The 26,639-nt window shown below is 46.4% G+C and overlaps 1 protein-coding gene across 1 annotated transcript in view; it reads right to left on the bottom strand.

The window, feature by feature from the left end:
• XYLB (xylulokinase) overlaps positions 1 to 26,639 on the bottom strand; it is a 738,622-nt gene that overhangs the window by 566,582 nt on the left and 145,401 nt on the right. Inside the window, exon 8 of the mRNA XM_085632025.1 lies at positions 23,170 to 23,242. Within this exon, the coding sequence (XP_085488151.1) occupies positions 23,170 to 23,242 (73 nt within the window). The remainder of the gene's footprint in view (positions 1 to 23,169; positions 23,243 to 26,639) is intronic.

Genomic DNA, 26,639 nt, shown 5'->3' with positions numbered 1-26,639 from the left:
AGCTTCCGCCCCATCTCGCTCCTCCCTTTTCCTGCCAAAGTCATCGAGAAGATCGCCAACAGTCAGCTTGCCACCTTCCTCGAGACGAACGGATCCCTCGACCCCTCGCAGTCCGTTTTCAGAGCCAACCACAGCACCGAGACCGCCCTCATCGCAGCCACCGACGACATCCGAGCCCTGCTCGACAACAGGGAAACAGCAGCACTCATCCTCCTGGACCTCTCCGCAGCATTCGACACTGTCTGCCACCGCACCCTAGTCCAACGCCTCAGCAACACCGGCGTCCAAGAGAAGGCACTGAAGTGGATCACCTCGTTCCTCGCCGGCAGAACACAGAGAGTCCGCCTCCCCCTTTTCGTTCCGAGGCCACCGCGGCGTCCCGCAAGGATCATCACTCAAGCCCCACCCTCTTCAACGTCTACATGAGACCTCTTGCAGCCATCGCACGCCAGCACAACCTCAACATCATCTCCTACGCCGACGACACCCAACTGATCCTCTCCCTCACCAGAGACCCCGCCACCGCCAGATCGAGCCTACACGAAGGGATGAAAGACGTCGCCGAGTGGATGAAGAACAGCCGCCTGAAACTGAACTCAGACAAGACGGAAGTCCTCATCCTGGGACCATCACCCTCCGCCTGGGACGACTCCTGGTGGCCCCAGCCCTGGGCACCGCCCCCAAGCCAACAGACCACGCACGCAGCCTGGGCTTCATCCTGGACTCCTCCCTCTCGATGACCAGACAAGTCAACGCCGTCTCCTCCTCTTGCTTCCACACCCTCCGCATGCTTCGCAAGATCTTCCGTTGGATCCCGACCGAAACCAGGAAGACGGTCACCCAGGCCCTCGTCACCAGCCGTCTGGACTACGGAAACACCCTCTACGCCGGAACCACAGCCAAGCTACAGAAAAGACTCCAACACATCCAGAACGCCTCCGCCCGACTCATCCTGGACATCCCCCGACGCAGCCACATCTCCGGCCACCTGAGGGACCTGCACTGGCTCCCCGTCAACAAGAGGATCACATTCAGGCTCCTCACCCACGCACACAAGTCTCTCCACGACCTGGGCCCCAAGTACCTCAACGTCCGCCTGACCTTCTACACGCCCACCCGCCAGCTACGGTCCACCAGCCTCACCCTCGCCACCGTACCACGCATCCGAAGAACCACCGCCGGAGGCAGATCCTTCTCCTACCTGGCAGCCAAGACATGGAACTCCCTCCCCATCCACCTTCGGCGGACCCAGGACCACCTCGCCTTCAGGAGACAACTAAAGACCTGGCTATTCGAGCAGTAGCAGACCCCTCCCCCAAAGCGCCTTGAGACCCTTCCGGGTGAGTAGCGCGCTATACAAGTGCTATGATTGATTGATTGATTGATTGTATATGTGGCGCCGTGTCTATTGCATCAAGTAATTACCGGGTGCGATAAATGTAAACAGATCAACCCTGCTGGAATTTTATAGATGAAAAATGTTTGGTAAATACCATAACTCAGATTTTTATGTGGATAGCATCAAAAATATTTGTATTATGTCCATTTTCAGGGCAAAACTCTGACCACGAGATATTTATCACACAAAATAAATTCCGAACTCTTTAGTTTCATATTTTATCAAGTGCATTAATTGACGCACAGGACACAGGGGCGTTTCTAATTAATATAACTGGTGGTGAATGGGCAACACCCAACAGTCAGCATTTCAAGAGGAGAGGCTTAGAAGAAAAGTGACGTTTTCTTTCAGACCATGAGAGCTACATAATCATTCTCATACATACATTGCTTAGGCATGTCAGAACACTGTGGGAAATATAAATAAAATATTTCTCAAATTGCGTTGCTATTAAAAAATGTCCCGGATGTTGTACAGTAGTTGTCATACATTTGCCACAATGGGCTAGCCTAACTATAAGCTTGTTAAATCCGTTTTTTGGCACAATGGACAACCACACATCCAAACTGGAAGAACCTGTTAGTTTGTTTAGCTTCTAATCAGTACATCAGTGTTTGCAGAAAGCCAAGACCTTTGCCTTGCTATCCTTAGTGCTGTTTACATGTCGGGGAAATCACACCTTGGGCAGTAGTAATCTTAAAACAACAGTAATGCCACAAAATGATTTTGGTAAATCAGACGACACCTAGAACAAGGTCATCAAAAAATTCATTTGCTTCCCCAAACATGTCATTCTTCAAAAGGCAAAGCAGCTGTTAAGTGTGGCTCTGAAAGAGAACCATCAGGGTGAATAACAAGATCTGGCTCTTCGACTGAACTGCAGAACCCACATCCCCGGTGCCTTGAGACCCTAACAGGTGATTAACTGCACTCTATAAGAATTCGGATTGATTGATTGAGATCGACATCCGGTTGTACGCTGCTATGACATAAAAAACTGTGGGAAACAAAAGTTGCTTCCCACTGATCTGACATCACCAGGGAAAGCGTTCATTTTCCCTGTGTTCTACTGCCTCAAACTGGTCTCCAGAGAAACAAGCAACGAGGCAGAATGCCCGGTTACTCATTGGTAAACTTTATTACTCCGAGTACAGGTCTTCCTCGTCTCAGTCTTTACTGCAAGAGCAGTCCTCTGCTCCCACAGAGATGGATTACCTGAACCAGCCAAAAACATACACCCAATATGGCCACCCCTATCCCAGCATGCCATATAACCTGAAGCCTCCCATGACCACATCCTAACATATACAATCTAGCATGAACCAAAATACAAGATGGGACCAGGGTGTGCTGGAATTCAGGGCTGAGACGAGGAAGACCTGTACTCGGAGTAATTAATTTTACCGGTGAGTAACTGGGCATTACCTCCTTGTGCATCTTCCTTTTCCAGTCCTTATTGAATAAGCCAATACCCAAGCATATATATTTTGGTTCAATAAAAATCATATACAATAAACTCTGAACAACAGTCAAATTGCAATACCAGGTGTTTAATAAAGAAAAAATGCAGATAAAGACTCATACGTCATGCACCACAGATAACACACGATCAGCAAAACAAGTAGATGATGAAACCCCAACCAGTAAACAATAGTGAGACATAAAGGTATGAGGAGACGCCCAAGTAGCAACGCAACAAATATCACGAGCGAAGCTCCCTTGAAAGTTGCACAAGAAACAGATATCCCCCTGGTTGATCTGCCCTGGACAGAAAATGGCAGTTGCTGTCCCACAGAGTCATAAGCACCTGTAATTGCCAACGTAATCCACCTGAATAAGGTAGCAGAAAAGGAGTGAAGCCCCTTAGTAGACAGGTCAAAAGTGACGAATAACTAATCAACTTTACGGAAAGACTCAGTTCTCGACAAATAAATGTACAATGCCTGATGGACATCTAGGGTATGCAACCAGACTTGGTCCTCCATGGAATGAACCGGGGAAAAAAAGGAAGGATGATCTCCTCCGAACAATGAGAGGACGTAGGCACCTTAGGTAGGCAAGAAGGGTTGGGTCTTAGAATAACACAATCAGAACAAAACCAAAAAAAGGTGGAGATGATAACAACGCAGCTATTTCCCCAATTCTTCTACCTGAGCAGATGACTACAAGAAATACCACCTGGGCAGACAAAACTTTAAATCAGAAGACTCAAGGGGTTCAAATGGAGGACCATGTAGACTATGCAAAACCAGGGGAAAATCCCATGAGGGAACAGGAGAATGCAAAACAGGACACTTTGAGAAAGAAACTCCTCAAAAGGCAGGAAGCTAGAGCCGTAATAGCCAAAACCTCTGGACCCCTAATAGCCTGGATTGCTGTGCAGTGGCTGCGAACGGTTGATACCGCCAGACACATCAAAAACACATCTCCCATAAAATCCAAGACATTATTGGGGTTGCACACATATGCAGAAAAAGACTTAAACATGCACCACTTCTCAAAATTCTTCAAATGACGCCCATACGTCTTCAATGTAGAGGGACGCCGTTGGGCTAAATTATTATACACAGCCCCCATGGCGTGGGTTAGGACAGGTGCCCATATATCTCCCCCTAACCCGGTGGCGAGGGGCACATGCCAGGGGTGTTCTCTGTTGCCATTGTTATTTGTTTTATCATTAGAACCCTTACTCATTAAACTCCGTAGGGAACACTGCAGCCCTGGAGATCCAAATAGGACAATCAACACATGTGGTGTTAGCATATGCTGATGACCTTATCCTTTATCTGAAAGACCTGACCACAAATATAGTACCCATTCCACACATATTTTAACCGTACGAGCAGATCTCGGGCCTGGCAATAAATGCTCCCAAATCACATGCATTCTTCATGCAGTTTAGGGAAAACCCAGACCCGATCAATTTTGGCGATCTAATTATAGCAACTGTGCCACAAACGTTTTAATATTTGGGCATACAAATGTATAGATCCCCACAGGACCTGCTAGATGGCAATATAGTTCAGACAATTGGATCCTTATGGGCGCAAGTCTCTTTTTGGACATCGCTGCCACTGTCGGTAATGGGTAGAGTAGCCATCTCTCAGATGGTGATGCTCCTGAGGCTTTTATGTTTCTTCACTAACTTGCCAATATTGATTCCTGCACACATATTTCACACACTTGATACCCTGCTGTTAGAACTTGTTTGGGGAACTGGGCGCAGAAGGATGAGTTTAGCTAAATTACAATTACGGCCTGAGGTGGGAGGATTGGGTGCCCTGATTTTCGCGTGTATTGCATGGCCAGTTAGCTACAATGGCTTTCTTGCTGGTTGGCGAGGCGTAACATTCATGAGATTAGCTACACAACACAACTCCTTAATAGTGGCTCACTTCATACCTTGCTCTTACCTACTACTAAGCTACCTTCCACTGCTCCTCCTCTGCTTAAAACAGCTCTATTGTTCTGGAAGAGAACATTACAATATACTAAACAAGCCTCCCCATATTCTCCTAATATCCCCTTGCTTGGGATACCTATTGGCATTGGGCTAATCACTACCCGTAAAATTATACAATGGACTTAGGAAGGAGTAACGACAATTGGGGCTCTGTTTATAGATAAGGCACTGGCAGATCACAAAAATTTCACCCGTACACATGGTGTCTCACAGACCCTGTTTATTCTACATGCCGCCATATCCTGTACCATTAAACGCCATTGGTCTCCGGATGGAGTGGAGCCCTCTACTCATGAATTAATACATGCAGTATATTTAGTGTGAGAAGGGCAACACTTTACCCGCTGGTTGTATAAAGGTTTTAGGTCACACGCTGGAATATCACTCACTCCCCTACGTACAAAGTGGACTGGTGATTTGGGCTGGAATTTTACGGATAAAGAATGGGCAACTATATTAGAATTTCCTAAAAAGGTATCTAGGAACACTAAATTTAAATATATACAGTACATGATTCTACATCGGGCATACCTTACACCACACCGTATTAATAGTATGTATCCGGAGGCACTACTTCCATGCTCTCGATGTCAGGAACCCGACGCTGATATACTTCACATGTTATGGGATTACCCGCGTCTACGAACATATTGGCGCAAAATAGGATATCTAGTACAGGAACTAACAGGCACAGATGTATGGGCATCACCAGAGAGCTGCTTACTCGGGTTGCACCGTTGCCCAAAAGGGAAGAAAGTACGCTATCGGTTTGCGGACATGGCCATCCTTATAGCGAAGCGTGCTATTGCTCTGCGATGGAAATCAGCCCACACCACTTACCTGGCACACAGAAATGACTCGCTGGGGAAGCGCAGAGAGTGCTATTATACGTAGAGAAGAATCCAGAGGTTTACGTAAAATACCCATATCCATGGAATGGCATTAGATGCTAGAATCATTGAAAGCTATAGATCCATTGGAACCTACAACCTCCCAAGGCACTGTAACATCCTCCCTGTTAATGTCCGCTATAGGACTGAACCTGCTTAACACAATAGATTGACAGATACTACAATGTTTATGGTCCAATATACGAACATTATTTTTAAATGCTATACATATTCACGAGAACACATACCATTATAATATATATACATGCGAGGGGGGAGACCAGAAAAGTGGGTGGGGGGAGAATTGTTTAGATTAGGAAATGTTAATTTGTAATGTTATGAGTAGACCAGGGTCAGAAAAGAGTTCCCCTTTGGTATACTTTATAAGCAGAATCAAACCACATACACTCAGAATCTTAGTCACATCATCAGAACATAACATCAACACCATCAAGGGTCAAGTGCTCAATCAATACACAGGTATTTTATTAAAATACAAAAAAACACAATAAAAACCAGCAAAGACAGCTGTCATCTACAATGTTAAAAACTACACAGATATATACAACAATGGGAGACCCTGCAAGAAAAATAGTTTCTAGTCATAAAAACAGGCTAACATGTCTCCCATAATTCACTGATGTTTGTAGATTATAATGGTCAATTTATGTGGACTATTCTATATAACTTAGACAATGATAGATACCCTGAATCTGTACTGTATGTCCATTTCCAATTAAGTATGTATCATCAAACATCAATATCAATGTATGCTATATGACTATTATAAAAACATAAAAATGTAGAGGGACGCCGCAACTGCTGAATAGTCTCTGCAACTACTGCAGAACAACATCACAAAATTAGTCTCAGCCTCTCAAATGCAGACCCCCAATTTTTGTTTTATGTCTCCAGAGACAGGTGGTGAGACCTCAGCGGAGATGGAAGATAGGGAAACTGCCACTGGGGAGAGACTGATAATTGAATGAGAAGGGGAAAGACCTCCTGCTCCAATCAGATGCCAACAGTAGAACCTCTGCATGATCCACCCGAATCTTCCTCACTATCCTGGAGCTCATTTGGAAAGAAGGGAAACAATATAGAGGACTCGCTGGCCAGTGGACAGACAGATATTCTGTTGCCCACACCCTCTGAGATGGAAGCAGGGAACAGTAGGCGGGGAGAAGTGTGTTGACCTCTATGGCGAACAGATCCATGTATGATCGAACCACCTGGTTGTCAGTTTCAATGCAAATTGCCCGAGCTCTGATCAATGAGGCAAACCTGAGAAGCGCCATCTAAACAACTGCCAACTCTCTCTTGTTGGAAGACCGCGACACCTGAGCTCGTAACCACCTTCCTTGTGCAGACTGTTGTTGACAAATGGCACCCCGCGCGACCCTGCTGGCATCTGTTGTCAGTATGCAAACAGGATAAGGATTCAGAAGGAACCCTTTTAACAGGTGTTCCCTTACCAACCACAATTGGTGATCCGGCTTGATTTTCAATTTCCCAATGTTGAAGAAGGTAGTGAACTAAAGGAAACAAATGCAAACAACGCAAAGGGATTATGGCCAGAGTCAACAGCATCTCCCCTTGACTCTGAAACCAAGTTCTCACAGGGAGTATCTCATTGGACAAGAGGGAAACCAAGTGAGCCATCAATCTGATCTTCCGCTCTTCTGGCAAAAGCACTTTACCCATGTCTGTTTGACAAAGAGCCCCAATTAACTGGCGCCACTGGGAGGGAGTCAGATGGGATTCCTCCAAGTTGAAAAGAAACTCGTGCTTCTCCCGGACTGCACACACATGATGAATATGTGCCTTAAAGAAAGAAAAAGAAGCAATGAGCCAAACGTCCTAGTAAGGGTAAGCTTGAATACCTGCTGAATAAATTATACCCTCCAGAGGAGCAACTACCGTGGTGAATACTCTGGGGCCAGATAAAGGACCAAGCGGCAGGACCTTGATCTGGTAGTGGACGCCATTGACTGCAAACCGGAGGAATTGCCGGGAACTTGGGTGGATAGGAATGTGTAGATCGGTACCCTGCATGTCTAGTGAACACAAATAGTCCCCTGGTTTGAACACTGGCATGATGGACTGAAGGGAAACCACCTTGAACTTCTGGCGTGGAATGAACTTGTTTACACCCTTCAAATCCAGCACTGGATGGTATGCCCCCAAGGGCTTCTGAACTATAAACAGGACTGAGTAGTAGCCACTGCCTTCTTCCTCTGGGGGAACTAAAAAATCACTGCCTTGTCCAGAAGCAACTGAATACCCTCCAGAAAACTGAGTCGCTTCAGAGGGTTTAGCGGAACCGGAGTCACCTTGAAATAAGGCGTCGGAGGGTAAACAAACAGTTGGTGTTGGAACTGGGATTTGTCTAATCCAGTGGTGCCCCATGCCACGAAAGGGCTGTGTGTTACCCCTAAATTAACGTAGACCAAAACCCTTTCAGTAGCCATATTCACAACCCCTACCAAAAGGTTTAGATGGGTTGATCAATTTCCTATTTTCCATGGTTTTCTTTACCTAATGCTCAATTCTTGCCAAAACACCTTGGAAACTGAAAGGGGTAATTTCAAAAATCACCTTCTGAGAGGCATCATTCTTCCAGGAACGCCTCCAGAGATTCCTGCATGATGAAACAGCTGCCATAGAAGCTGCCACGGAAGAACATAAGTTATCAAAGGAAATGTCAGAAAGATAACGTACGTGTTGTTCCATGGCCCCAGGAGAGAAGAGCAATCCACCCCAGCAGTAATCTTCTCTGACAACACTTGGAAATCCCACAGTAGGAACTGAATGGCATACATAGAATAAGTGTTAGCTCTGACAGAAAACTTAGAAGCTGAATATGATCTTTGACTGCAGTCTCGATCTTTTTGTCCACAGGGTCTGAGGGAAGAGCTTCCTCTGTTACCATTAAACCCTGTGTGGAAACCTACGCCATAAGGTTCCAATAAGTTCATACCGGGCTGTTGAATCTATGTCAAGGTTCAAGCGATCTCGTGAGCTAGGTAGCTCAATTCCAGCAGCTCACCACCAAAGCAGTGTGGATTGATGAAGAGGCAGCTGCTGCTTTTTTGTCAAGGTTTAAAAGAAATCAAAGATGTCCTGTCATTGGTGGTGAAACAACCCACTACATCCATAGCTTTGGTTGACCTCACTTTACAGATAGACACTCAGGGGAAAAATCTATGACGAATAAGCCAAGAACCCATGCATAAACTTTCCATGTTGTTCAAGGGAAGGAATTTTCAGTGGAAGGAAGAACCAATGCAGCTTAGAAACGGGCAAACCTTTGAATAAAACTAAAAAAAAGATATTATGTCGGGAAGGCTTCTGTTTATATTGTGGACAGTTGGGTGATTATGTGTGTAATTGTCCGTCATTGGAAGGAAATGAGGTTTGCACTATCCTGACAGGCAGTCCAGGACAGAATGTTCCTTCTTTGGAAAGATTTGTCTCGGACAAAGCACATTTTTTAAAAATATATTTTTTTCAATTATCAGAAAATAACATTGTGTATACACAATGGTATCAATTATCACTGCACATTGAGGCCCATTAACAACTAACCAATACTAAATGAATCCTCTCCACCCCCAAATTAGGGGTGTCTACATTTTTAAACCAGTTATGCAGTGTGGACCAGGAACATTAATAAATATCACATTGTATCAGACTTTTTTATGCTGTTGTCAACTATTCCCGACCCTAGACGGGCAAGCCTCCTGTAAGAAAGGCAGATTCTCCTGCTCAATCACTTCAATGGTGCCAGGAGATGGAGAACCGATGTTACGCTGTATAGTTTCCCTGGAGAAGCTTCCATCCAGAACATAAAGTCCAGCTCCCCTACTCTCAATGTCAACACAGGGACGATAGATGGCCTATACTGTAATATTAGTTCTATGGCCAAGCACTCCATTGAAATATGAGATCTTATTTCATCACTCAGTCCCAAGCTATCTTTCTTTATGGAAACCTGCCTGTGCTCTCCCCTGTATCCCATTAGCACTGCCAAAAAATTACTCAGCGGTTTAATCAGACAGAGTCCAGAGTCCAGGTGGGGGCGTCGCTATCGCTTTCCATGAATCTCTAAAGGTCGAGCTAGTTGACACCTTATGGTCAGCTTGGATAGAGATATGTACTTTAAAAAAGAAACAAATTCTGATACAGAAGTATTGCGGGGGCTCGGATTTATCTCCCACCTGATGCTAGGAAAGATTTCAGTCAGGCATTAATTGATTACATTGTGCCTCACGTTCTAGCTTCTGATAAGTTTCTATTGTTGTGTGATTTCAATTATCATCGTGAGATCGCTGATGACTTAGGAGGGACACAACTATCAGCAGATTTTGAGACACTAGGGCTTAAGTAAATAGTGTCTGGCCCTACGTATAGGGCAGGGCACACGCTGGATCTAATTTTTACAAATACGGGGGAAGTAACTTGCAAACCAATGCTTCATATCACTTAATCAGATCACCATCTGATTAAGTTTTCCATCCCATACTCGGCCAAGCCCGGGAAATCTGCAAACATCCGTCATCAGAGGGAGGACCTTGGCCTTAAACTCCGATAGCAGACATCGCACACCCTCACTGCACCCCCCAGGGTTCTGGAGGAGCTGCGGTTGGGATACGTGCGCTCGAGTGCCTGACTGCCTACACCCTCGCCGGAGGCGGGATGCCTGTACAGTTCGGGCCCACCTTGTGGGGTCTTTCCTGCTGCCACTGCTGGGGGCAATTCCCAGCTGATTACCCGAGCCTACCTGGTGCCGTGATTCTCCCAGGGGTGTTCAGACTTCGTGGCTGCGGTGGCTCCCGCCCGGCAATCCTGGCCTTCTGGAGGTGTGAGCTCCGCGGCCTCTGTATACATCGGAGGCCCTGACATCCCCGACGCCCAGACCCATCTCGCACCCGGACCCCGCCTGGCCTGCAGCCGCAAAGAGACCCCCTACATGCAGTGATCCGAGCCACAGAGCTGCGACGCTGTTGGGCCCGGAGCCCGAAGGCATACCAAGTAAGGCTGCAGTGCGCCCCTAACGCCTCCCTACATTGCCCTGCCCGACGGCCTACTCCTCATGGTCGGTGCCTTGGGATGGGGCTGAACGATAACTGGACTGACGGAAATCTTTGCCCGCACGGCGATGGCTCCGGCCCTGGGTGTGCCCGCCTTGCGGCGCTCCTGTCTCTCACTCCGGCTTACCCAGCATCTGCCCGCAGATCTTGAGGGCTCATCCCTGGGGAGTCCCCCACCCCCAGCCTACCCTGCACATCCTGGCTGCCTACTGCCACTTTGCTGGACACCTCATCAGTATGGGCGAGGCCTGCCCTGCTTCGCCTCCTGGGGGCCCGACTGTGGTCTACAGCGCATTATCACTCCGACACTTACGACTACCTAGTTTGCCCTGCTTCCCCCGTGCCCTGGCGCCTCGTGGGCCTGCGGGGGCATCCTGCAAACTGTAGCCACTGGCCCCTGGTCTTCTCCCTGCCCCCCCTGCAGCCCTTCTACTCCTCACACCAGCCCACCCTGAAGTCACCGCACCCCATCTCCAGGAACCTCGCCCGGCCTGCTCTACCATACAGATTAACGGCACGCACTCCTGGTGGCACATCCCCCCATCCCGCTGCAGGTTCGCCATGGGGGAAAACAGACAATAGACAACCGAAGCTCACCTTCACGGGGGCGGGGGGCGGGGGGCTAGCAGGTGCGACGAGACATCCTCTGATGCAGGCGAGCAATCCACCCAGGCTGACACCCCCGGAGAACAAGACGACAGCCTCCGATTCCTTCTTCTGGAGGTTAAATCAAGCCTCAAGTCGAACGATATATAGACAACCTTACATCATGCCTGGATCAGGTCAAGCAGAGGGTGGACTCCCATGACACCCACATTACCCGGCTTGAATCAAGAGTCTCAAATGCGGAGGACGCCGGAGACGAGAGTGCCCAACAGCTTCTAAAAATGGACAAATTCTCAAAGTCATACGCGCCAAGAACGAGGACCTAGAGGCGTGCTCCCGAAGAACCAATATATGAGTCGTTGGGCTGCCGGAGTCCACCACGACCGGGAGAATGGAATCTAAAATACTAACTTGGCAAAGACTCTCCCTTTCATTAGCCGGACGCATCGCAATCCCTAAGACGGTTGTGCTTTCAAACTTTTTATATTTATTCTTAAATATCCCTATCCCACTTACTTCACAATTTTTTAAAAGACTATGTTCAAATACTATCACACTGATTTGGGCGGGACGTCAGCCCCGTATTGCCTATGAATGCTGGTGTGCGGCGGAATGGGAGCCCCCGATCTCAGGCTCTACGCTCTGTGTGCCCAAGCCAGCATTCTCCATTTTTGGATCCATCCAACGCCCTTTCAGCCACACGTGGCAGTTCAGACGGATCTGGCCTCTCGCTGGCCATTGCAGACCGTGTTTTTGCCGCACAGGACCCCTTGCGCCGAGACCGACACGGTTGAGTGTGTGTGCTGGGCCTGGGACGGACTTAGTCGGTACACTAGCGCCAAAGATCTTTTTGCACCCTCAATGCAGCTTGCCAACAACCCTTCATTTCCCCCACTGCAGACAGCCGGCATGGCTCGCCGCGCCACAGGCTTGAGAATCCGCACTAAGGTTGACCTCTACCCCAACCACACCTTCTTTACTATTCCCGACGACGCTGTACCACTCGACAAATTGCTCTACTCTCAGATCAGGGCCACATGTAAAAGCATCAACCCAGCCTTTCCACTCGCTCCTCAGCCTCATGCCGTGCTCGAATTCCTCCACTCCTCCACCTCTTCACGAAAACTGGTGACAAAACTATACACTCTCACACTGGCGGCCTCCCCCAGAGACACAGAGCACGCCCGCAATGCATGGGTCGCGGATCTGGCTGGTGGCCTCACTCTTGCGCAGTGGCAATACTGCTGCACCCAAACCAAGCGCCTCTCCCCCAACTACCGACTACGACTCTTTAATTTCAAATATCTTCACCGACTTTACAGCACCCCCGGCATTCTGCACAAGATGGGGCTCCTCGACAATGACAGATATGCACGCTGCTCGTCCCCCGGTGCTGGCTTTGTCCATCTGGCATGGTTATGCCCCAAGGTTTCCAGCTTTTGGTTGGAGGTGTGCACTGTAATCATCGACATCACCATGGAACGTATAGCTCCCAATCCCCTCCTGTGCCTTTTGGGACATGTTAAAGACATCTCAGACTCTAACCGCAAATTAACTGCCATGCTACTGGTGCTCGCCATGCACCGGGTTACAGTTCACTGGGGCCGTAGGTCAGCGCCGGAAGTCAAACACTGGCTAACCGACGCTGCCCATTGCCAGTCACTCCTGGGTGAATTCTGAGACCTGATGCCAGCGACAAATAGACCCCCTTACAAATGGGGCCTCTCATTTCTTACCTTCACCGCTAGCCTAACACTGACGAGTCCACCGGCAGCCCCCTCTGCCGCTGACCCCCAGACCACAGTAAACGGCCCTAACGAGACTGACTCCTAACACCTGACTGCTTACCTTTCTGCAACCTCGCCAAATTTGCTCTTTCTTCCCCCTTTGCCGTGTTGGGCTAAGGTGCATTTCTGGTCAATGTACTTCCAGCAATGTTGATTATATTTGTGCTTATTATGGATGCCAAGATTTTTGTTGGTGCTTGTAATCTGTGACAAGCCTTATTGTTCAATAAAGGTTTTTGAAAACAAAAGTTTTCCATCCCATGTAAGAACGCCCTAGAAAACCTAGGAATGAGGTCAGCAGACCTCGACATCCCTGGAAAATGGTCAATCCCACCACAATCGCTGAGGCCTTTAAGGCTCTCCCATAAGTATCCTCTACGGATTTTAACATTACTCTGTTTACCTACCATGACTCTTTAGTAAAAACTTTTGACAAAATAGCTCCTTTTAAAAATCCTATTTCTGCCTCTTCTAGCAACATTATCATTTTTTTTCCATTATGTGTGAGATAAGAGCTGATATTGTTATATATGCTCTTCCGAATCAATTGAAGAATTAGTTTACTCCCTTCCTCAGAGCAGAGGAAGTTGTTATGGATAAATGAAAAGTAGTATAAGTTAATTAGTTGGCTTTTTCCTTTTTTAGTGTTCTCTCCATGTAGACCACTTTTGTTATGTATCTTAATAAACCCTCAGCAAAACCCGATGTTCTTTCTAACTACAGACCAATCTTGCTCTTACCTTTACTCACAAAAGCTCTAGAAAGTTATGTTAATAAACAGCTTATATCCTTTCTAGAAGAGCATAAAAGCTTAGTCCCCTCAAATCGCTGGCAGTCACTGATAACATCAGACTCTCTTTAGATGCAGGAACGCCATTCCATTCCAATCTGCAGACTACAAGAGCAGGTCTCCATGGCAGAGCGCTACACTGGCTCAGGGACCTTCTGCACAACCGCATACAAAATGTCTGTCTTGGCCCCTTCAAGTCAAGTAAAATGTATACCAACATGGGGTTTCCCAGGGATCGTGCCTGAGCTCAACACCTCTAGCTCAAATTGAGAGCTTGTGCGGTGTAGAGATTGTGTCATATGCAGATGATACTCAACTTCTCATCTCCTTTGGCCCTGACCCAGTGAAAGCTCAATTCACAGATTGCATGAGGGAACTCGCTGTTTGGATGTCTAACAATTGTCTCCAACTAAACAGCAAGAAGACTGAGATTATGTTATACGGCAAAGCCAACAAGATCGGCGGACTGATGGCATTCGGACCTTGGTCCAGTCCCTGCATCTAAGCAGGTGGTGAAAAATCTTGGAGTAAAAATAGATCAATCACTGTTCATGAATGATCAAGTTAATGCCACATGTGACACTTGCTTCGCTGCAATGAGGCTCCTAAAAAATGTTTTCCCTTGGCTCCGAGCACGTCTAGAAAAAGCCTCATCCAGGCTTATATAACCAGTTGCCTGGACTATGCGAATATTCTACTGGTAGCAGTAAATTGCACCCTACTGACCAAGCTGCAGGTAGTACAGAACACAGCCGCACGGCTGACCTGCAAGTTACCGGCACAGTCGTCCTCTACCTCCATTTTGAGAAAACTGCACTGGTTGCCTATCCGAAAGGAGGCTGTTTTCAAACTGTGCTGTCTGACACATAAGGCACTTTACAAGGCCCGTCCTGCTTATCTGTACTCACGACATAGCTACTATCAGCCTTCCAGACAGCTAAGGTCCTCAAACAAAGCACTCTTGCAGACCCCACACATTCACACCTCAAGATTTGAGGGCACATCTTTTTCGTACACGAACCAATTTCACTGGAATAGAATCCCTCTTAATTTTCGTACCTGCCCTCATTTTATAAACTTCAAGAAGATACTAAAAACGTGGTTGTTTTAGAATGCCTCAGTTTGCCTGATCTGCACAGCGCTGAGATACTCCTTCGGGAGTGAGTCATGTACTATATCAGGAAACAGAAATAACTAAATTGTGCAGCTTCCATCATCACATTCTTAGGCAGGTCCTTCTATTGTGCATCAGATATAAAAAAAAAGTCCATGTTTATTTTAACTTCCAGTTTTCGCATCCACTAAACAATGTACTCTTGTCCTACTAGGAGTAGTTGATTTTGGTGCTTCTGACAAATTTATGAATCAGATTGTTCAACAAAAACACAACATGGTAATTAAAAAGAAGACGGTCTAGAACCTTTTTTTGGGGTGGATGGAACTACTTTACCTCCAGAGATGTAATCTATGAAATGGAAACTTTAGTAATAGTAACACAGTCAGGACATTTGGAAGACGCACAGTGTGATATCAAAGGTGGTCCAAGGTTCATCAGGTTTTCAGGGACTTTATGGGTTTGGTGTAATGACTCGACCACCAAGTGGTAAGACAGCAAGATTTGTTTGAAGTCAGCAACACTTTTACCTTTTTCTTTTTTCTGATGCAACAACCCCTGTTGTGTTTCTCATGACAGAAACCTATACAAACAGGATTATCTGATATCTATAAAAAACTTTCTGGATGAGTTTAATGTACAGGGGGCAGACACTCTCCCCCTCATGAGGAATTCAGGAATATGACTGCACCATTGACTTCAATTCTGGTGTAAAGATACTATATGGCCGAATATGTCCAAGTACTGTTAAAGAAAATAAGGTGTAGCGAGAGAAAATTTGACAAGGCTTTCACTAGACACTCCAAGGCCTATTTAAAAGTGCCTTTTGTATGATGTAAATTAGTACTACAGTACTACAATAGTACTACTAATGTATTACACAATGCTATTCACAAACCTAGGGACAGAGGCCTCAACCTCAGCCTCTCTTATCTTTTCTATACAGAGGTCTCCACAGCGGTGGCTGAGATCTCCACACACATAGACGTATATTTTAAGTAGTAAATGGGGGAGAAGCAAAGGGGAGTGGCTCGAAAATGGGGAATACATATTACTAAATTTCATTTAAAGACATTGCTAGGTTACGCCCCCTGTTATTTTGGGCTCGCTTATGGCGTACCCCGGAGTTGAAAAAATATACCGAGGGCCTGCGAGAAATAATGAATACATCTGGCTCCCAAAAAATAAGCTGGCTACGTAATATTAAAAAATCTCTTACCCAGCTTGGTCTTAATGACCTCTGGGAACACGGAGCCCCTGTGAGCAAGGTCGATCTCAAAAAAGCTTATTGGGCTTGGATTGACAATCGGGATCTTAGTAGCTCAAATCCTGGAAGACTAACTGAAGCTTATTATACCTTTAAGCAGACAGTTAACTTTGAGCCCTTCCTTGAGTTTATATCAAAACCTAGGGACAGAGCTCTGTATTTTCAACTCAGACTTGAGACCCTCCCCACTCGCGAATTTACTAGCAAATGGAAGCCTCCCTATCAGACCCCTGCCACCTGCCCGATATGCCCCGAAAAAGTAGAAAGTACAGCGCACATTATGTTTGGATGCCCAGTGTATAGTAATCCAAGAAAACGATGGTTAGCCCCTGCCTGTCGTCTCCTGGGCATTTCGAACTATCGAGTTGCCTTACGTATTCTTCGTTCTGACACAAGTTTGGTGTTAGTTTGTGCTGTGGCAAAATTCCTGGGCTGGTCCTGGATTATCAGAAACAAACTTAATAACTGCACTATTTGATATAATGAATTGCTTTTTTTATATGTCTTTTTAAATCACAGTTTTAAATTTGTATTTTTAATATGTCTTTTTAAACCAGTCATTAAGCTATTATCAGGAATCTGCTGTAAAATTTGTTCCCTAATGAACTCCTATTTTTATCATGCTTTTCTTGTATATGCTTTTATGATAATTCTTATCGAAATAAAGCTTTTTGACTTGACTTGACTATTACTAAATCTGAGGGGTTGATAGAAATTCAAAGAGGGTCTTGGGGAGGGAACTGCTAATACAAACACACACCCGCAAAATAATTCACACACAACACAACTGAAGTTACTACAGCCCGAAAGTTGTCAAAACAATCACAAATGGCACATGGCCATCCGCAGATACTGCAACAGACTGTGTGACAGTGTGTGTGTGTGGGGTTGTATAATTCACCAGTTATAGTATACTGAGCTAACTATAACTTGTGCCCCTCATGCACCGCTTATGACCTTGTATAGTATATCAATTATGGCATGTTAAAGGACATCATTGAGGGGATCACTAATGACATCTCAAATGACAAATTATAGTTAGTTGACTAAACTATAACTGGCAAATTTTAGTATTTTTTGTTTTTTTAAATGCTAGCTATTTTGTCACTTTATTACCTAACTATAACGTCACTTTAACCTTTGTTTGTCTCAGAGAATTTCATTCTTTTTTTTTTTTTTTTTTACATCAGTTAAGGTCTTATTTTCATACCTCGCAGTAGGGGGGTTGGGTACATGGTCTGCTCTCAGGCCAGACGTTGTGCCTAACACTGTGCAGGCATCCAACTCCAGGCTGTGTGAAGAGGAGAGTGGATGCAGAGTTTCCCTCTGAATAATTTGTTTCTTTGGTGTGTTGTTTTTTACACACTTTTAAATAATTGTTTTTTACGTTTGTTTAAACTAAAGTTTTTTATTATTTATATCTTTTGTTATGCAATAAATATTATTTTATTTCTTTTGATTCCCACACGTTTTTTAAGGTGATTTTCCACAGCCTTGGTAATAAAATACTTTATTGGTTTCTCCAAATGTCAATGTTTTAGGCTGTGCCTGCAATATGTAGCGAAATGCTCTATCTTTTCATCTTCCTCTTCTTGCTGTAGACGCAGCCCTTCCTCTGGCGCAGTCTGTTCCACTTCTGCTGCCAGATATCTCCCCACCTCACCATAGGATATGTTGTTCAGATGCACAGCCTGCAGGTGGTTCCACATCACACTTATTCCCAGGGAATACTGACCAATTTCACTTCTATGTAGCACCTGCTTGCATAAAGTGCACATGACATTTTGTGCACTTATTTTCTTGGCACTGATGGTAGCTATAAAAACTGCAACACCACAAACTCTTTTTTTAAGGCCTTGGTGGCTGTGATGCTGTTGATGTTGAAGCAACAACAATAACTTCATCATCTTCAGATGCTGTAGCTGTGCAAGGGCTTGTGGATGGTGTCATCAGTGTCCCGTGCTTTACACTTCTCTTCTCTCTAAGGCAATGACGGATAGTGACAGTTTTCACGCCAACTTGCCTCTCCAAAACACCAATGTGCTAATGGTTTTGAGAAAAATGTTTGAGCCTTTTTCTAAACGCTGTGAGATTATTTTTTTGAGTAGTGTTTCCTGAGTGGCCAATCAATGATTGCTTTCATTTTTATTTTTCATTTTCTGATGTTGCGTTGGTCCCACGGTACTCCTGCGGTACCCATACAGCCAAAGATAGAGTCCTGTGTTACTCCCATGGGGCCTTCACTTATCTCTCCGGATGCCACAGCAGTACCATGGGGCCCAGAAGTCTTTTTTTAAATAGTTTTTCAAATGAAGTTGTGATTTTATTTTACATTTAAGCCTAGGGGGTTCCTAACATGCCCAAATAACCAAGATATTTTGTAGTTTTTATTACAATTGTTATGTTTTTAGTAGTTGCAGGACCACAGCACCTACAATGGTACTGTAGTACCTGTGACTTAACAGTAAAAGCACATCTTATTGGTTGAAATTACTATATAGATGCCTTTTGAGGGAAATCCCGCCCCATTACCTATATTAGGGATATGTACTTGGGTGTATCCACTTCTTGTGAAGTGCTCTGTCTGTTTTCTAGGACTTTTCTAGTTTTCATCTGGAGGAGAATAGATAACAGATGAAGAGCCTCAAGAGCAGCAGAAACAGCCGAGGGCCATGCCAAAATCCCTCACCTTGAAATTTTCTTTCTATTCTGTCTAGAGAGAAGAAAGTGTAATCTTAAGTAGTCACATGCACTCTATTCCACAAATCAAATAATCAATCAGGGGTTCATAAAGCACGCTACTCACCCTTGAGGGTTTCAAGGCGCTGGGGGGGGTGGGGGGGGGGGCGACGGCAGCTAAACAAAGAGTTTAGGATGGGCAGCAGGAAGAATTACTCTTTCTGTACTTCTGGAATGATAAAGCATCTAAACACATGGCACAGTCGGACCCTGAATGCTGCAAAGTGTAGATGCAAAGAGGACATCTACTGCTTCAAGTCTATCTTCACAACCTGGTGACCTGTACCACTAGAAGATCTTGCAGCACAGTGAGATGTCGACCCGTTGTATTATATTATAGGGTTGTAATATACCAAGTGCTGTAAAGTGATATCTGTGGGAGAGCAGGGCCCTGCAGCTCAGGACAACCAGGTGGCTGCATATCAACCTCAGTGTATGAAATAATAAAAAATAATAAAAATTCAACCCAAGTTCAGATGCCCATCTTACAGAAGAACATGCTTCGTTAAAAATAGAATAAAATGTATGTTGTTTTTCATGTCTGTGTTTTCTTGTTAACGTGTGTTACCATATTTTAAAGGGCTAAGTTATTATTTTTCAGCACAGCAGTGTGCACAATACATATATGGTGCACTGCAATCCCTCAAAGTCAAAAAGAGAAAAAAGATTATAACTTCCAAGATATGGTGTTCTCTTTGTATTGCCCCTAGCACTGGTGGACTTTAAGCTGCCAGGCACTAATGCAGAGACCCATGCACCATAGTGGAAGAACGTGTGCACTGTGGTAAGCATATGCCTATGTACTGAAAGTGGACCCTTCTGGTAAAATAATGATGCTTTAAAAAAATTCCAGCCTTGTAAGTATACAGTAGAAAGCAGCACACATCCAAAGTTGGTTTTATGTGGAGAAATAAAAGCATTTCTCTATGTCATGGTTGCCTTCAGGAGGTGCAATATTTTGAGTCAAATCCCTGTGGATACATGTTAGTACAAAAGGATTTGCATAAAAAATATCCATGGAACTCTAAATTCCCACACAACAGTTTCCATTGTGTTATGATTATATGAGTGTGATGATCAGATTTGGTAACAATTTGTGACACTTTTCTGTCACAAAAGTGCTACAAACTGGTGGAAAATATTTATTTGGGATATATATTCCATTGCAAAACTCGGCAACAAACCACCAAGAGTGGCCAACCTCAAATTCGAACCGCCTGCAGCCAGGCCCAGCCCCCAACCCACCGTAGGACAGCCAATCCCCGCTACACACGGCCTTCAGTAATGACATGTGATGTTGGTCGCAGGGCCTGGCTTGTGAGTAGATCCTGCACTCAACTCAGCAGATCAGCTGTGTGCAGCGAGGGCGGCCGCAGGGCCTTGCTTCTGGCCAAGGCTTGTGTCCAACCCCACAACACACGGCCTTCAGCTTTTTGTGGCAGGGGTTGGAAGCACATCCTGCACCCAACGTGCCACGGGACAGTGAACTCTCGCTGGATTTGGTCACTCCCAGGGGTTAGCCAGGCTCTGCACCCAACCAGCAGAAGAATGGCCAAGACCCACTTTGCCCGACCTTCAGCTGTGCGCCAGCTAGTCCACACTGCCCTCACTCAAAACACTGTTGGAGGAACCCCGCACACAGCTTTTGGTAGTGAGCAGCGGGATTTGGCAGCAAGGGTAGGCCCTGGAACCTCTAGGAGGGACCAGGGAGGCCATTTATTATCCCTGAATAAATTGTAACAGGGTTTTTTATTAAATAAATCTGTGGCCTCCATGGTCTTATATGTAGGACAGTGACTGATAGGAGGTCTCGGTTTATAATGAAATTCAGGAAAAAACTCTTGAAAGAGGCATGTAACCTGTTTCATCTGTCAATGAGCTATCATCCACAGACTGATGGGCAGCCTGTGAGCTTGAATGAGTCACTTGAATGAACTGAGGTATTTCCTGATGTTACAGCAGCAGGATCGGATGAGGTACTAGCCTGTGACTGAGTTCTCCTACAATAAATTGGCACCTAGTTCTTCAGGCTAGACTTTACTCTTCTGTATGTATCTTGTACAACCAAGCATGTTTTCATCATCTATTCCCACTGTTCAGGTTCCGTCAGTATCTGCTTTTCTCCATTCTATCTATACATTCGAACAACAGGCAGAGCCTGACCACAAGAAATATGCAGGAGTACCCAGATTCCCAGTTCCTCATCACTGCATACGCAATCATGTATGTCTGTCTTTCTGACTATACCTAGCTCCCATCTTAAGTTTGCATGTCATTACCTAGGTCCTAGTAAGGACACTTAGGGCCTGATTACAGTGTCGGTCGGAAACTAAACCTCTGACTCATTGTGGGATTCGACCAACTCACGGTTGGCGGTTGAGCCCGACCAGTTATGATGCTTCCGAACACCGTTCGGAAGGACTCCCATTGACTTCAGCAGGAGCCTGTGTTCCAACCGGCAACACAGGCTCCTATGGGGAAAATGGGTGTGAAAAACCTTGCACCCTGTCATGGGCACCCCATGGTGCCTGACACACTCTGCATGGTTTTACAGGGGGGTCCTTTGGGTACCCCCTCAATCCCAAACCGGAGGGCTCAGGATGAAGGAGGGCCTGCTAAGGGCCCCCAAAGTCAGTTACTATCAGCCTTTTCGTGTCGGACAGGCTGAGTCGGAAAGGTCCTAATTGGTCGTAATTGGTCAGTTGGAAACGTTGTCCATTGAGCTGTACGAATCGGCCCCGGCTGACTCGGATTCTCCAAATTCTGGTCGGAACCGATTCAGAATGACCGAACGGATCCCCTTCTGACCGCGAGCATCGTAATCAGTCGGTCAGAATTGTTTCTGACCAAGTTGGGCAGATGGGTTCCGACACGGTCTAGGGGACTCCGACTGTCGGTCGGAGGCTTTCCGACCGACATAGTAATCAGGCCCTTAGTTGGTAAGTCCAGCAACTCTGCGGCTTCAGGACCCCTCTTATGAAGTATACACCCTATGGGTCATATCTGTAAGGTTAAGTCTTCATCTTCAAAAGGGTCAACACCTCTGCCCTCTGCCTTGGTAGAGGGAACACCAGAATTTCAGATTCATGGAACACCAGAATTTCAGATGAATGCCATTTTAGACCACATGATTTCTGGAGGGTAATTGTAGTATCTGATAGATTGGAAGGGATAAAATGCATTGAAGAGGTCTTGGGAACCATCACAGAGTTTGTATATGCCCCTAGAATCCTGGTTAAACTGAATTTATCTTTTCTCAATAAATCAGATCCAGCCTCTGGGAGGGGGTGCTGGATTTTGTATCTAGGGAGGGTGGGGTGGGAGGTTTACTGTGAGGTACATGAAGGGTCAGGGATTGTGGCACAGACAAAGAAGTTGGAGATTATAGAAAATAGGAAAATGGCATCCAAAACAATAGGTTAGAGGTCTACTGTTTCATCACCTCTGGAGGAGTGGTGACATGGGAGACCTGAGCATACAGTGGAGAGGTGTGGTGCAGCGGCCAGGGCAGCTGACTTTGGAGCACAGGGTTCACGGTTCGATCCCCAGCTCCGGTGGCAGCTCAGCTCAGCACCGTGTGACTCTGAGCAATAGCTCACTTAATTTCCACTATGGCCCCCAGCACCTTGAGACCCGTAAGGGTGAGTAGCTGCGCTATATAAAAACGGACTTACATTTTTTTTTTTTTTTTACACGATGCTGCCAGATAGAACTTCAGAACATGAGAAATAGTGTAGTAAGGAGACTGATCTATCTCACCTACAGAGAAACATTATCTCAGGGCAACATTGGGTCCATTAGAGCCTAGATTAGGATTGATATGCAGAAACAGAAATCACAAATACTGCACAACAAAGTATCAGTATGCAACTGGTTAGGCCTTTTGTGGACACGAGAGCCATCACCCTTAATTTTTCCACTCTTTCAAAACAATGGAATCTGATCGTTCAATATAATTTGTAGGGTTGATGTATACTGAGGAGTAAAGAATATCATGATACATGACGTTTGACAAACTTACCATCACTATAATCAATAGCTGCATAATCGCCAAGAAACAAGGAAGCGGCAAAGCTACTGACTAATGAAATTCTCTAGGAGAAAAAAGAGAAACATTATTGAAATGCACCAGCTCAAATTTAACATTCCTAGATACAGACAATCTTTACATTTTAACATGTAAATATTGGACATTCTAATTTGTTCCACAATACCAAGATTGAAATTACATTCTGAAATATGAGTATACATTTTGAAGAAAAACTAATTTGAAATGGTCCTATCACCAAAATGATAATGAATTGCAGATGTGCAACACAGTAAATAATTTATTGTAGAACAACATTCCGATTCCCTTAAATGAAACCAAATTTAGATTGGTACAGAACGTTGATACCCAGACAAATGATCAAGAAAGTCAAATTAATTCATCGAACGTTTTAGTCAATACCATCAAACTGATGCTCTTGAATTTACCTCATGGGTGTGAGGCATCTTCAACATATGGTGATAAAAGCCAGGTCCAGGCAATGTGGCCCGGGCTCATACAAGTAGTTCATGCAAAGTTTCATGGAAGGAGTTAGCACATTAACGTTGTAGTGTCTGTCATAGCGCCAGGACGCCCCTTTGCTGGGGCAGCTGTGCGCTATAGAAATATAAATAACATAACATAACATAACGTGGTAGCATTAATGGACTAATTTACATTTGTTTCTATTTTATTTAATTATTTAAAAGTATTCCTGACAGAGAGCAATCAATCAGCTCGACTTAAGAGCAGTAACAGTTTTGAATGTAAACACATAAAGAAGTGGATGAATGACTAGTTATTGTTGTGTGAGAAGGCAGTCTATGACCAACAAACACACCAACAATATCATAAATTCTGCATTTTGAAATCATGGTAGCTGTGGCGGACCAATTAAGCCATTGGTCCCTTGAACAGCGATATTCATTCAGGTTATGTTATCAGCTTGAGGAAGAGGGCCTTCAGAGCTGTCTTGAATGTGATGTGGGAGGGGCACACTCACATCACAAAGGAAAGTACATTCCAAAATAAGAGTCTGCAGAGGAAGAACCTGGGAGAAGCACATGGGGGTATGGGAGTGATTAGAGGGGAGGGCTGAGAGAAGGAAAGTTTGCAGGGATTAATCGGCAGTAGGAAAAAAGACGTTGACTAGCCATGAACAGCTTTACAGATTAAAGTCAGGAGTTTCTAATTCGTATTTGTTGAAGGGAAGCAATAGCCTTAGTAATAGTAGTGCAAGGCAGAGGTTATAAATGGAAATGGTGCATAAGGACAGTGGTGAAAGGTCTGGGTTACTTAAAGAATAATGTGTCTTTGGAGAGTGGGGTTCAGACAAAGACATTAACCCCTTCCATGCTTATGACGAGCCCAGCTCGTCATGAGTCACAGTGGAGCTGTGCTCATGATGAGTTGGGCTCGTCATAACGGCCACAGTCCACCCACGCGCAATTGATTCCCCGCCTGTGCGGGCGAATTAATCAGTGGGCGGAGTCGTGACGAGCCCAGGTCATCATGAGCACAGCTCCACTGTGACTCATGACGAGCTGGGCTCGTCACGAGCACCGCGGCGCCACGACCCCCCAGCCCCCGCGCCGTGGGGTAATTACCCCCGCGGCGAAGGGGTTAAAATGTAAAGACATTTAAGTACACACAGGGAAACAATTTACAAGTGTTGATTGAGGGTTATCATGGACTGAGTATCTTTGTGGAACAGGTAGGACTTGAGGTCACATTTCAGTTCGAGAGTCAGGAGACGGGAGGAGGAGCCTAGCGTGCAACCAAAGGAGGAGGACCCTAGCGCGCAACCAAGATGGCCGCGTAGGTGCGAGGCTCCAGAGGACCTCCGCGACCTCCTACGTTTATCCTGTCTTCATCCTGCATCGGTTGAGGGGACTGTGTCGGTGAGCCTGAGCCGAGGTGGTACCCGTTTCCCGTTCTCGAATCGGACCTCGGGTGCCGGAGTGAGCACCGATTGAAGTTTGCGGCCTCCTTCGCTCCTGACCCCGGACTCGCGTTTGGGGGCGACCCGGTGGCAAAGTGAACAACAACGGCGGGCTGGGCCTGGCGAGTCGCGTACCCCGCACTTTCACTTTCACTTTCGCGCCCCCTTGCCGTCTTTGCAAGTGGGATCGCGGCGCTCTTGGTGTTGGGGTGGCCTCGCTGGGTGACCCAGCCTGCCTGCCTGCTGTGGCCCGCTCCGCCATCCTGGGGTGACCCCCCGGACCTCGTGGCCTTGATTGCTTGCCTTTTACTGCGTGGCTGGTGAGGGGGTGAGACCCGCGACGATGGCGATCGGTCGAAGGCCAAGTCGACCCGGCGTGGGACCGCACATCAGGCCAACATCATGGACCGCTACACCCTCCCGAAGGGATCTCCCGGTGGACCGCACAAGTCCTCTGAGTGCCCTCCGGATGCCCCGGATTTGCCCACAGAGTTGACTCTGCAAGACGTCATGGGCGCCATTGCTGAGATGAAGGCCTCGGTGGGCCAGCAGTTTGACACCTTAGCCCACAAAATCGACGCGATCCTAGTGGATGTCAACCTGGTGAGGGCTGATCTCTCCAAAACCAACGACCGGGTCGATTCTTTGGCCCACACCGCGTCGGGCCTCACGACTGAGGTGGCGGCCCTCCAAACGGAGGTGCGCCGACTTCGTCAGGCGAGTGTGCTTATGGATCGGCGCCTGGAAGATTCCGAGAGTCGGGCCCGGAGGAATAACATCCGCATCATCGGAGTACCCGAGGGACGGGAGGAAGCGGCGGCGGATCTTTTTGTGGAAGACCTGATCGTTACCCATCTCCAGCCTAGGAGACTGAGTAAATTCTTTGCAGTGGAGAGGGCCCACAGAGTTCCCGGGGGAAGGCCGAGGGTCGGAGCCCCTCCGCGGCCTCTCATTGCCCGGATTTTTAACTTTCGGGACAGGGACGCGATCTTGCAAGCCTCCAGACTGCAAGGGCCGATGAAGCTGGAAAATATGGAGGTGAACTTTTATCCCGATTTCACTCAAGCGGTCCAGAAACAGAGACTGAGTTTCCTGGGTGTTAAGCGCCGGCTCCGGGACATGAACTTAAAATACGCCATGCTCTTCCCGGCCAAGCTGCGGGTAGAGGTGGATGGTCGCACGCACTTTTTTGATCGTCCCGAGGCGGCCAGGGACTGGCTGGACACTCTGTCTGGGGGTAGTGCTCGGGACGGTGGGGGGGGGGGCGGCGGGAGGAGACGGCCCACTGGATCGGGACTGAGGGGTGGATATCGGACCTCACTCTGGACGATTATGATGCCACTTTCGACCAAAGCTTCTGTCTTTGTCCTTTCCCCTCTTTTGGAGGTTGTGTGGGGTCTAGAAGGGGTGCTCTTTCCTCCTCTAGGGGGTCTAGCTAGTTTCACTATATAGGGGCGACAGGCACACTGCAAATTGGGGGGGCTGTCTGGGCTCATGCAGGGGTGCAGGGAGGGGGGAGTTT

Source organism: Triturus cristatus, chromosome 10 (assembly GCF_964204655.1).
Source record: "Triturus cristatus chromosome 10, aTriCri1.1, whole genome shotgun sequence".
Lineage (NCBI taxonomy): Eukaryota > Metazoa > Chordata > Amphibia > Caudata > Salamandridae > Triturus > Triturus cristatus.
The sequence above is the reverse complement of the archived record's forward strand: the minus strand, read 5'-3'. Positions and strand labels throughout refer to the sequence as shown.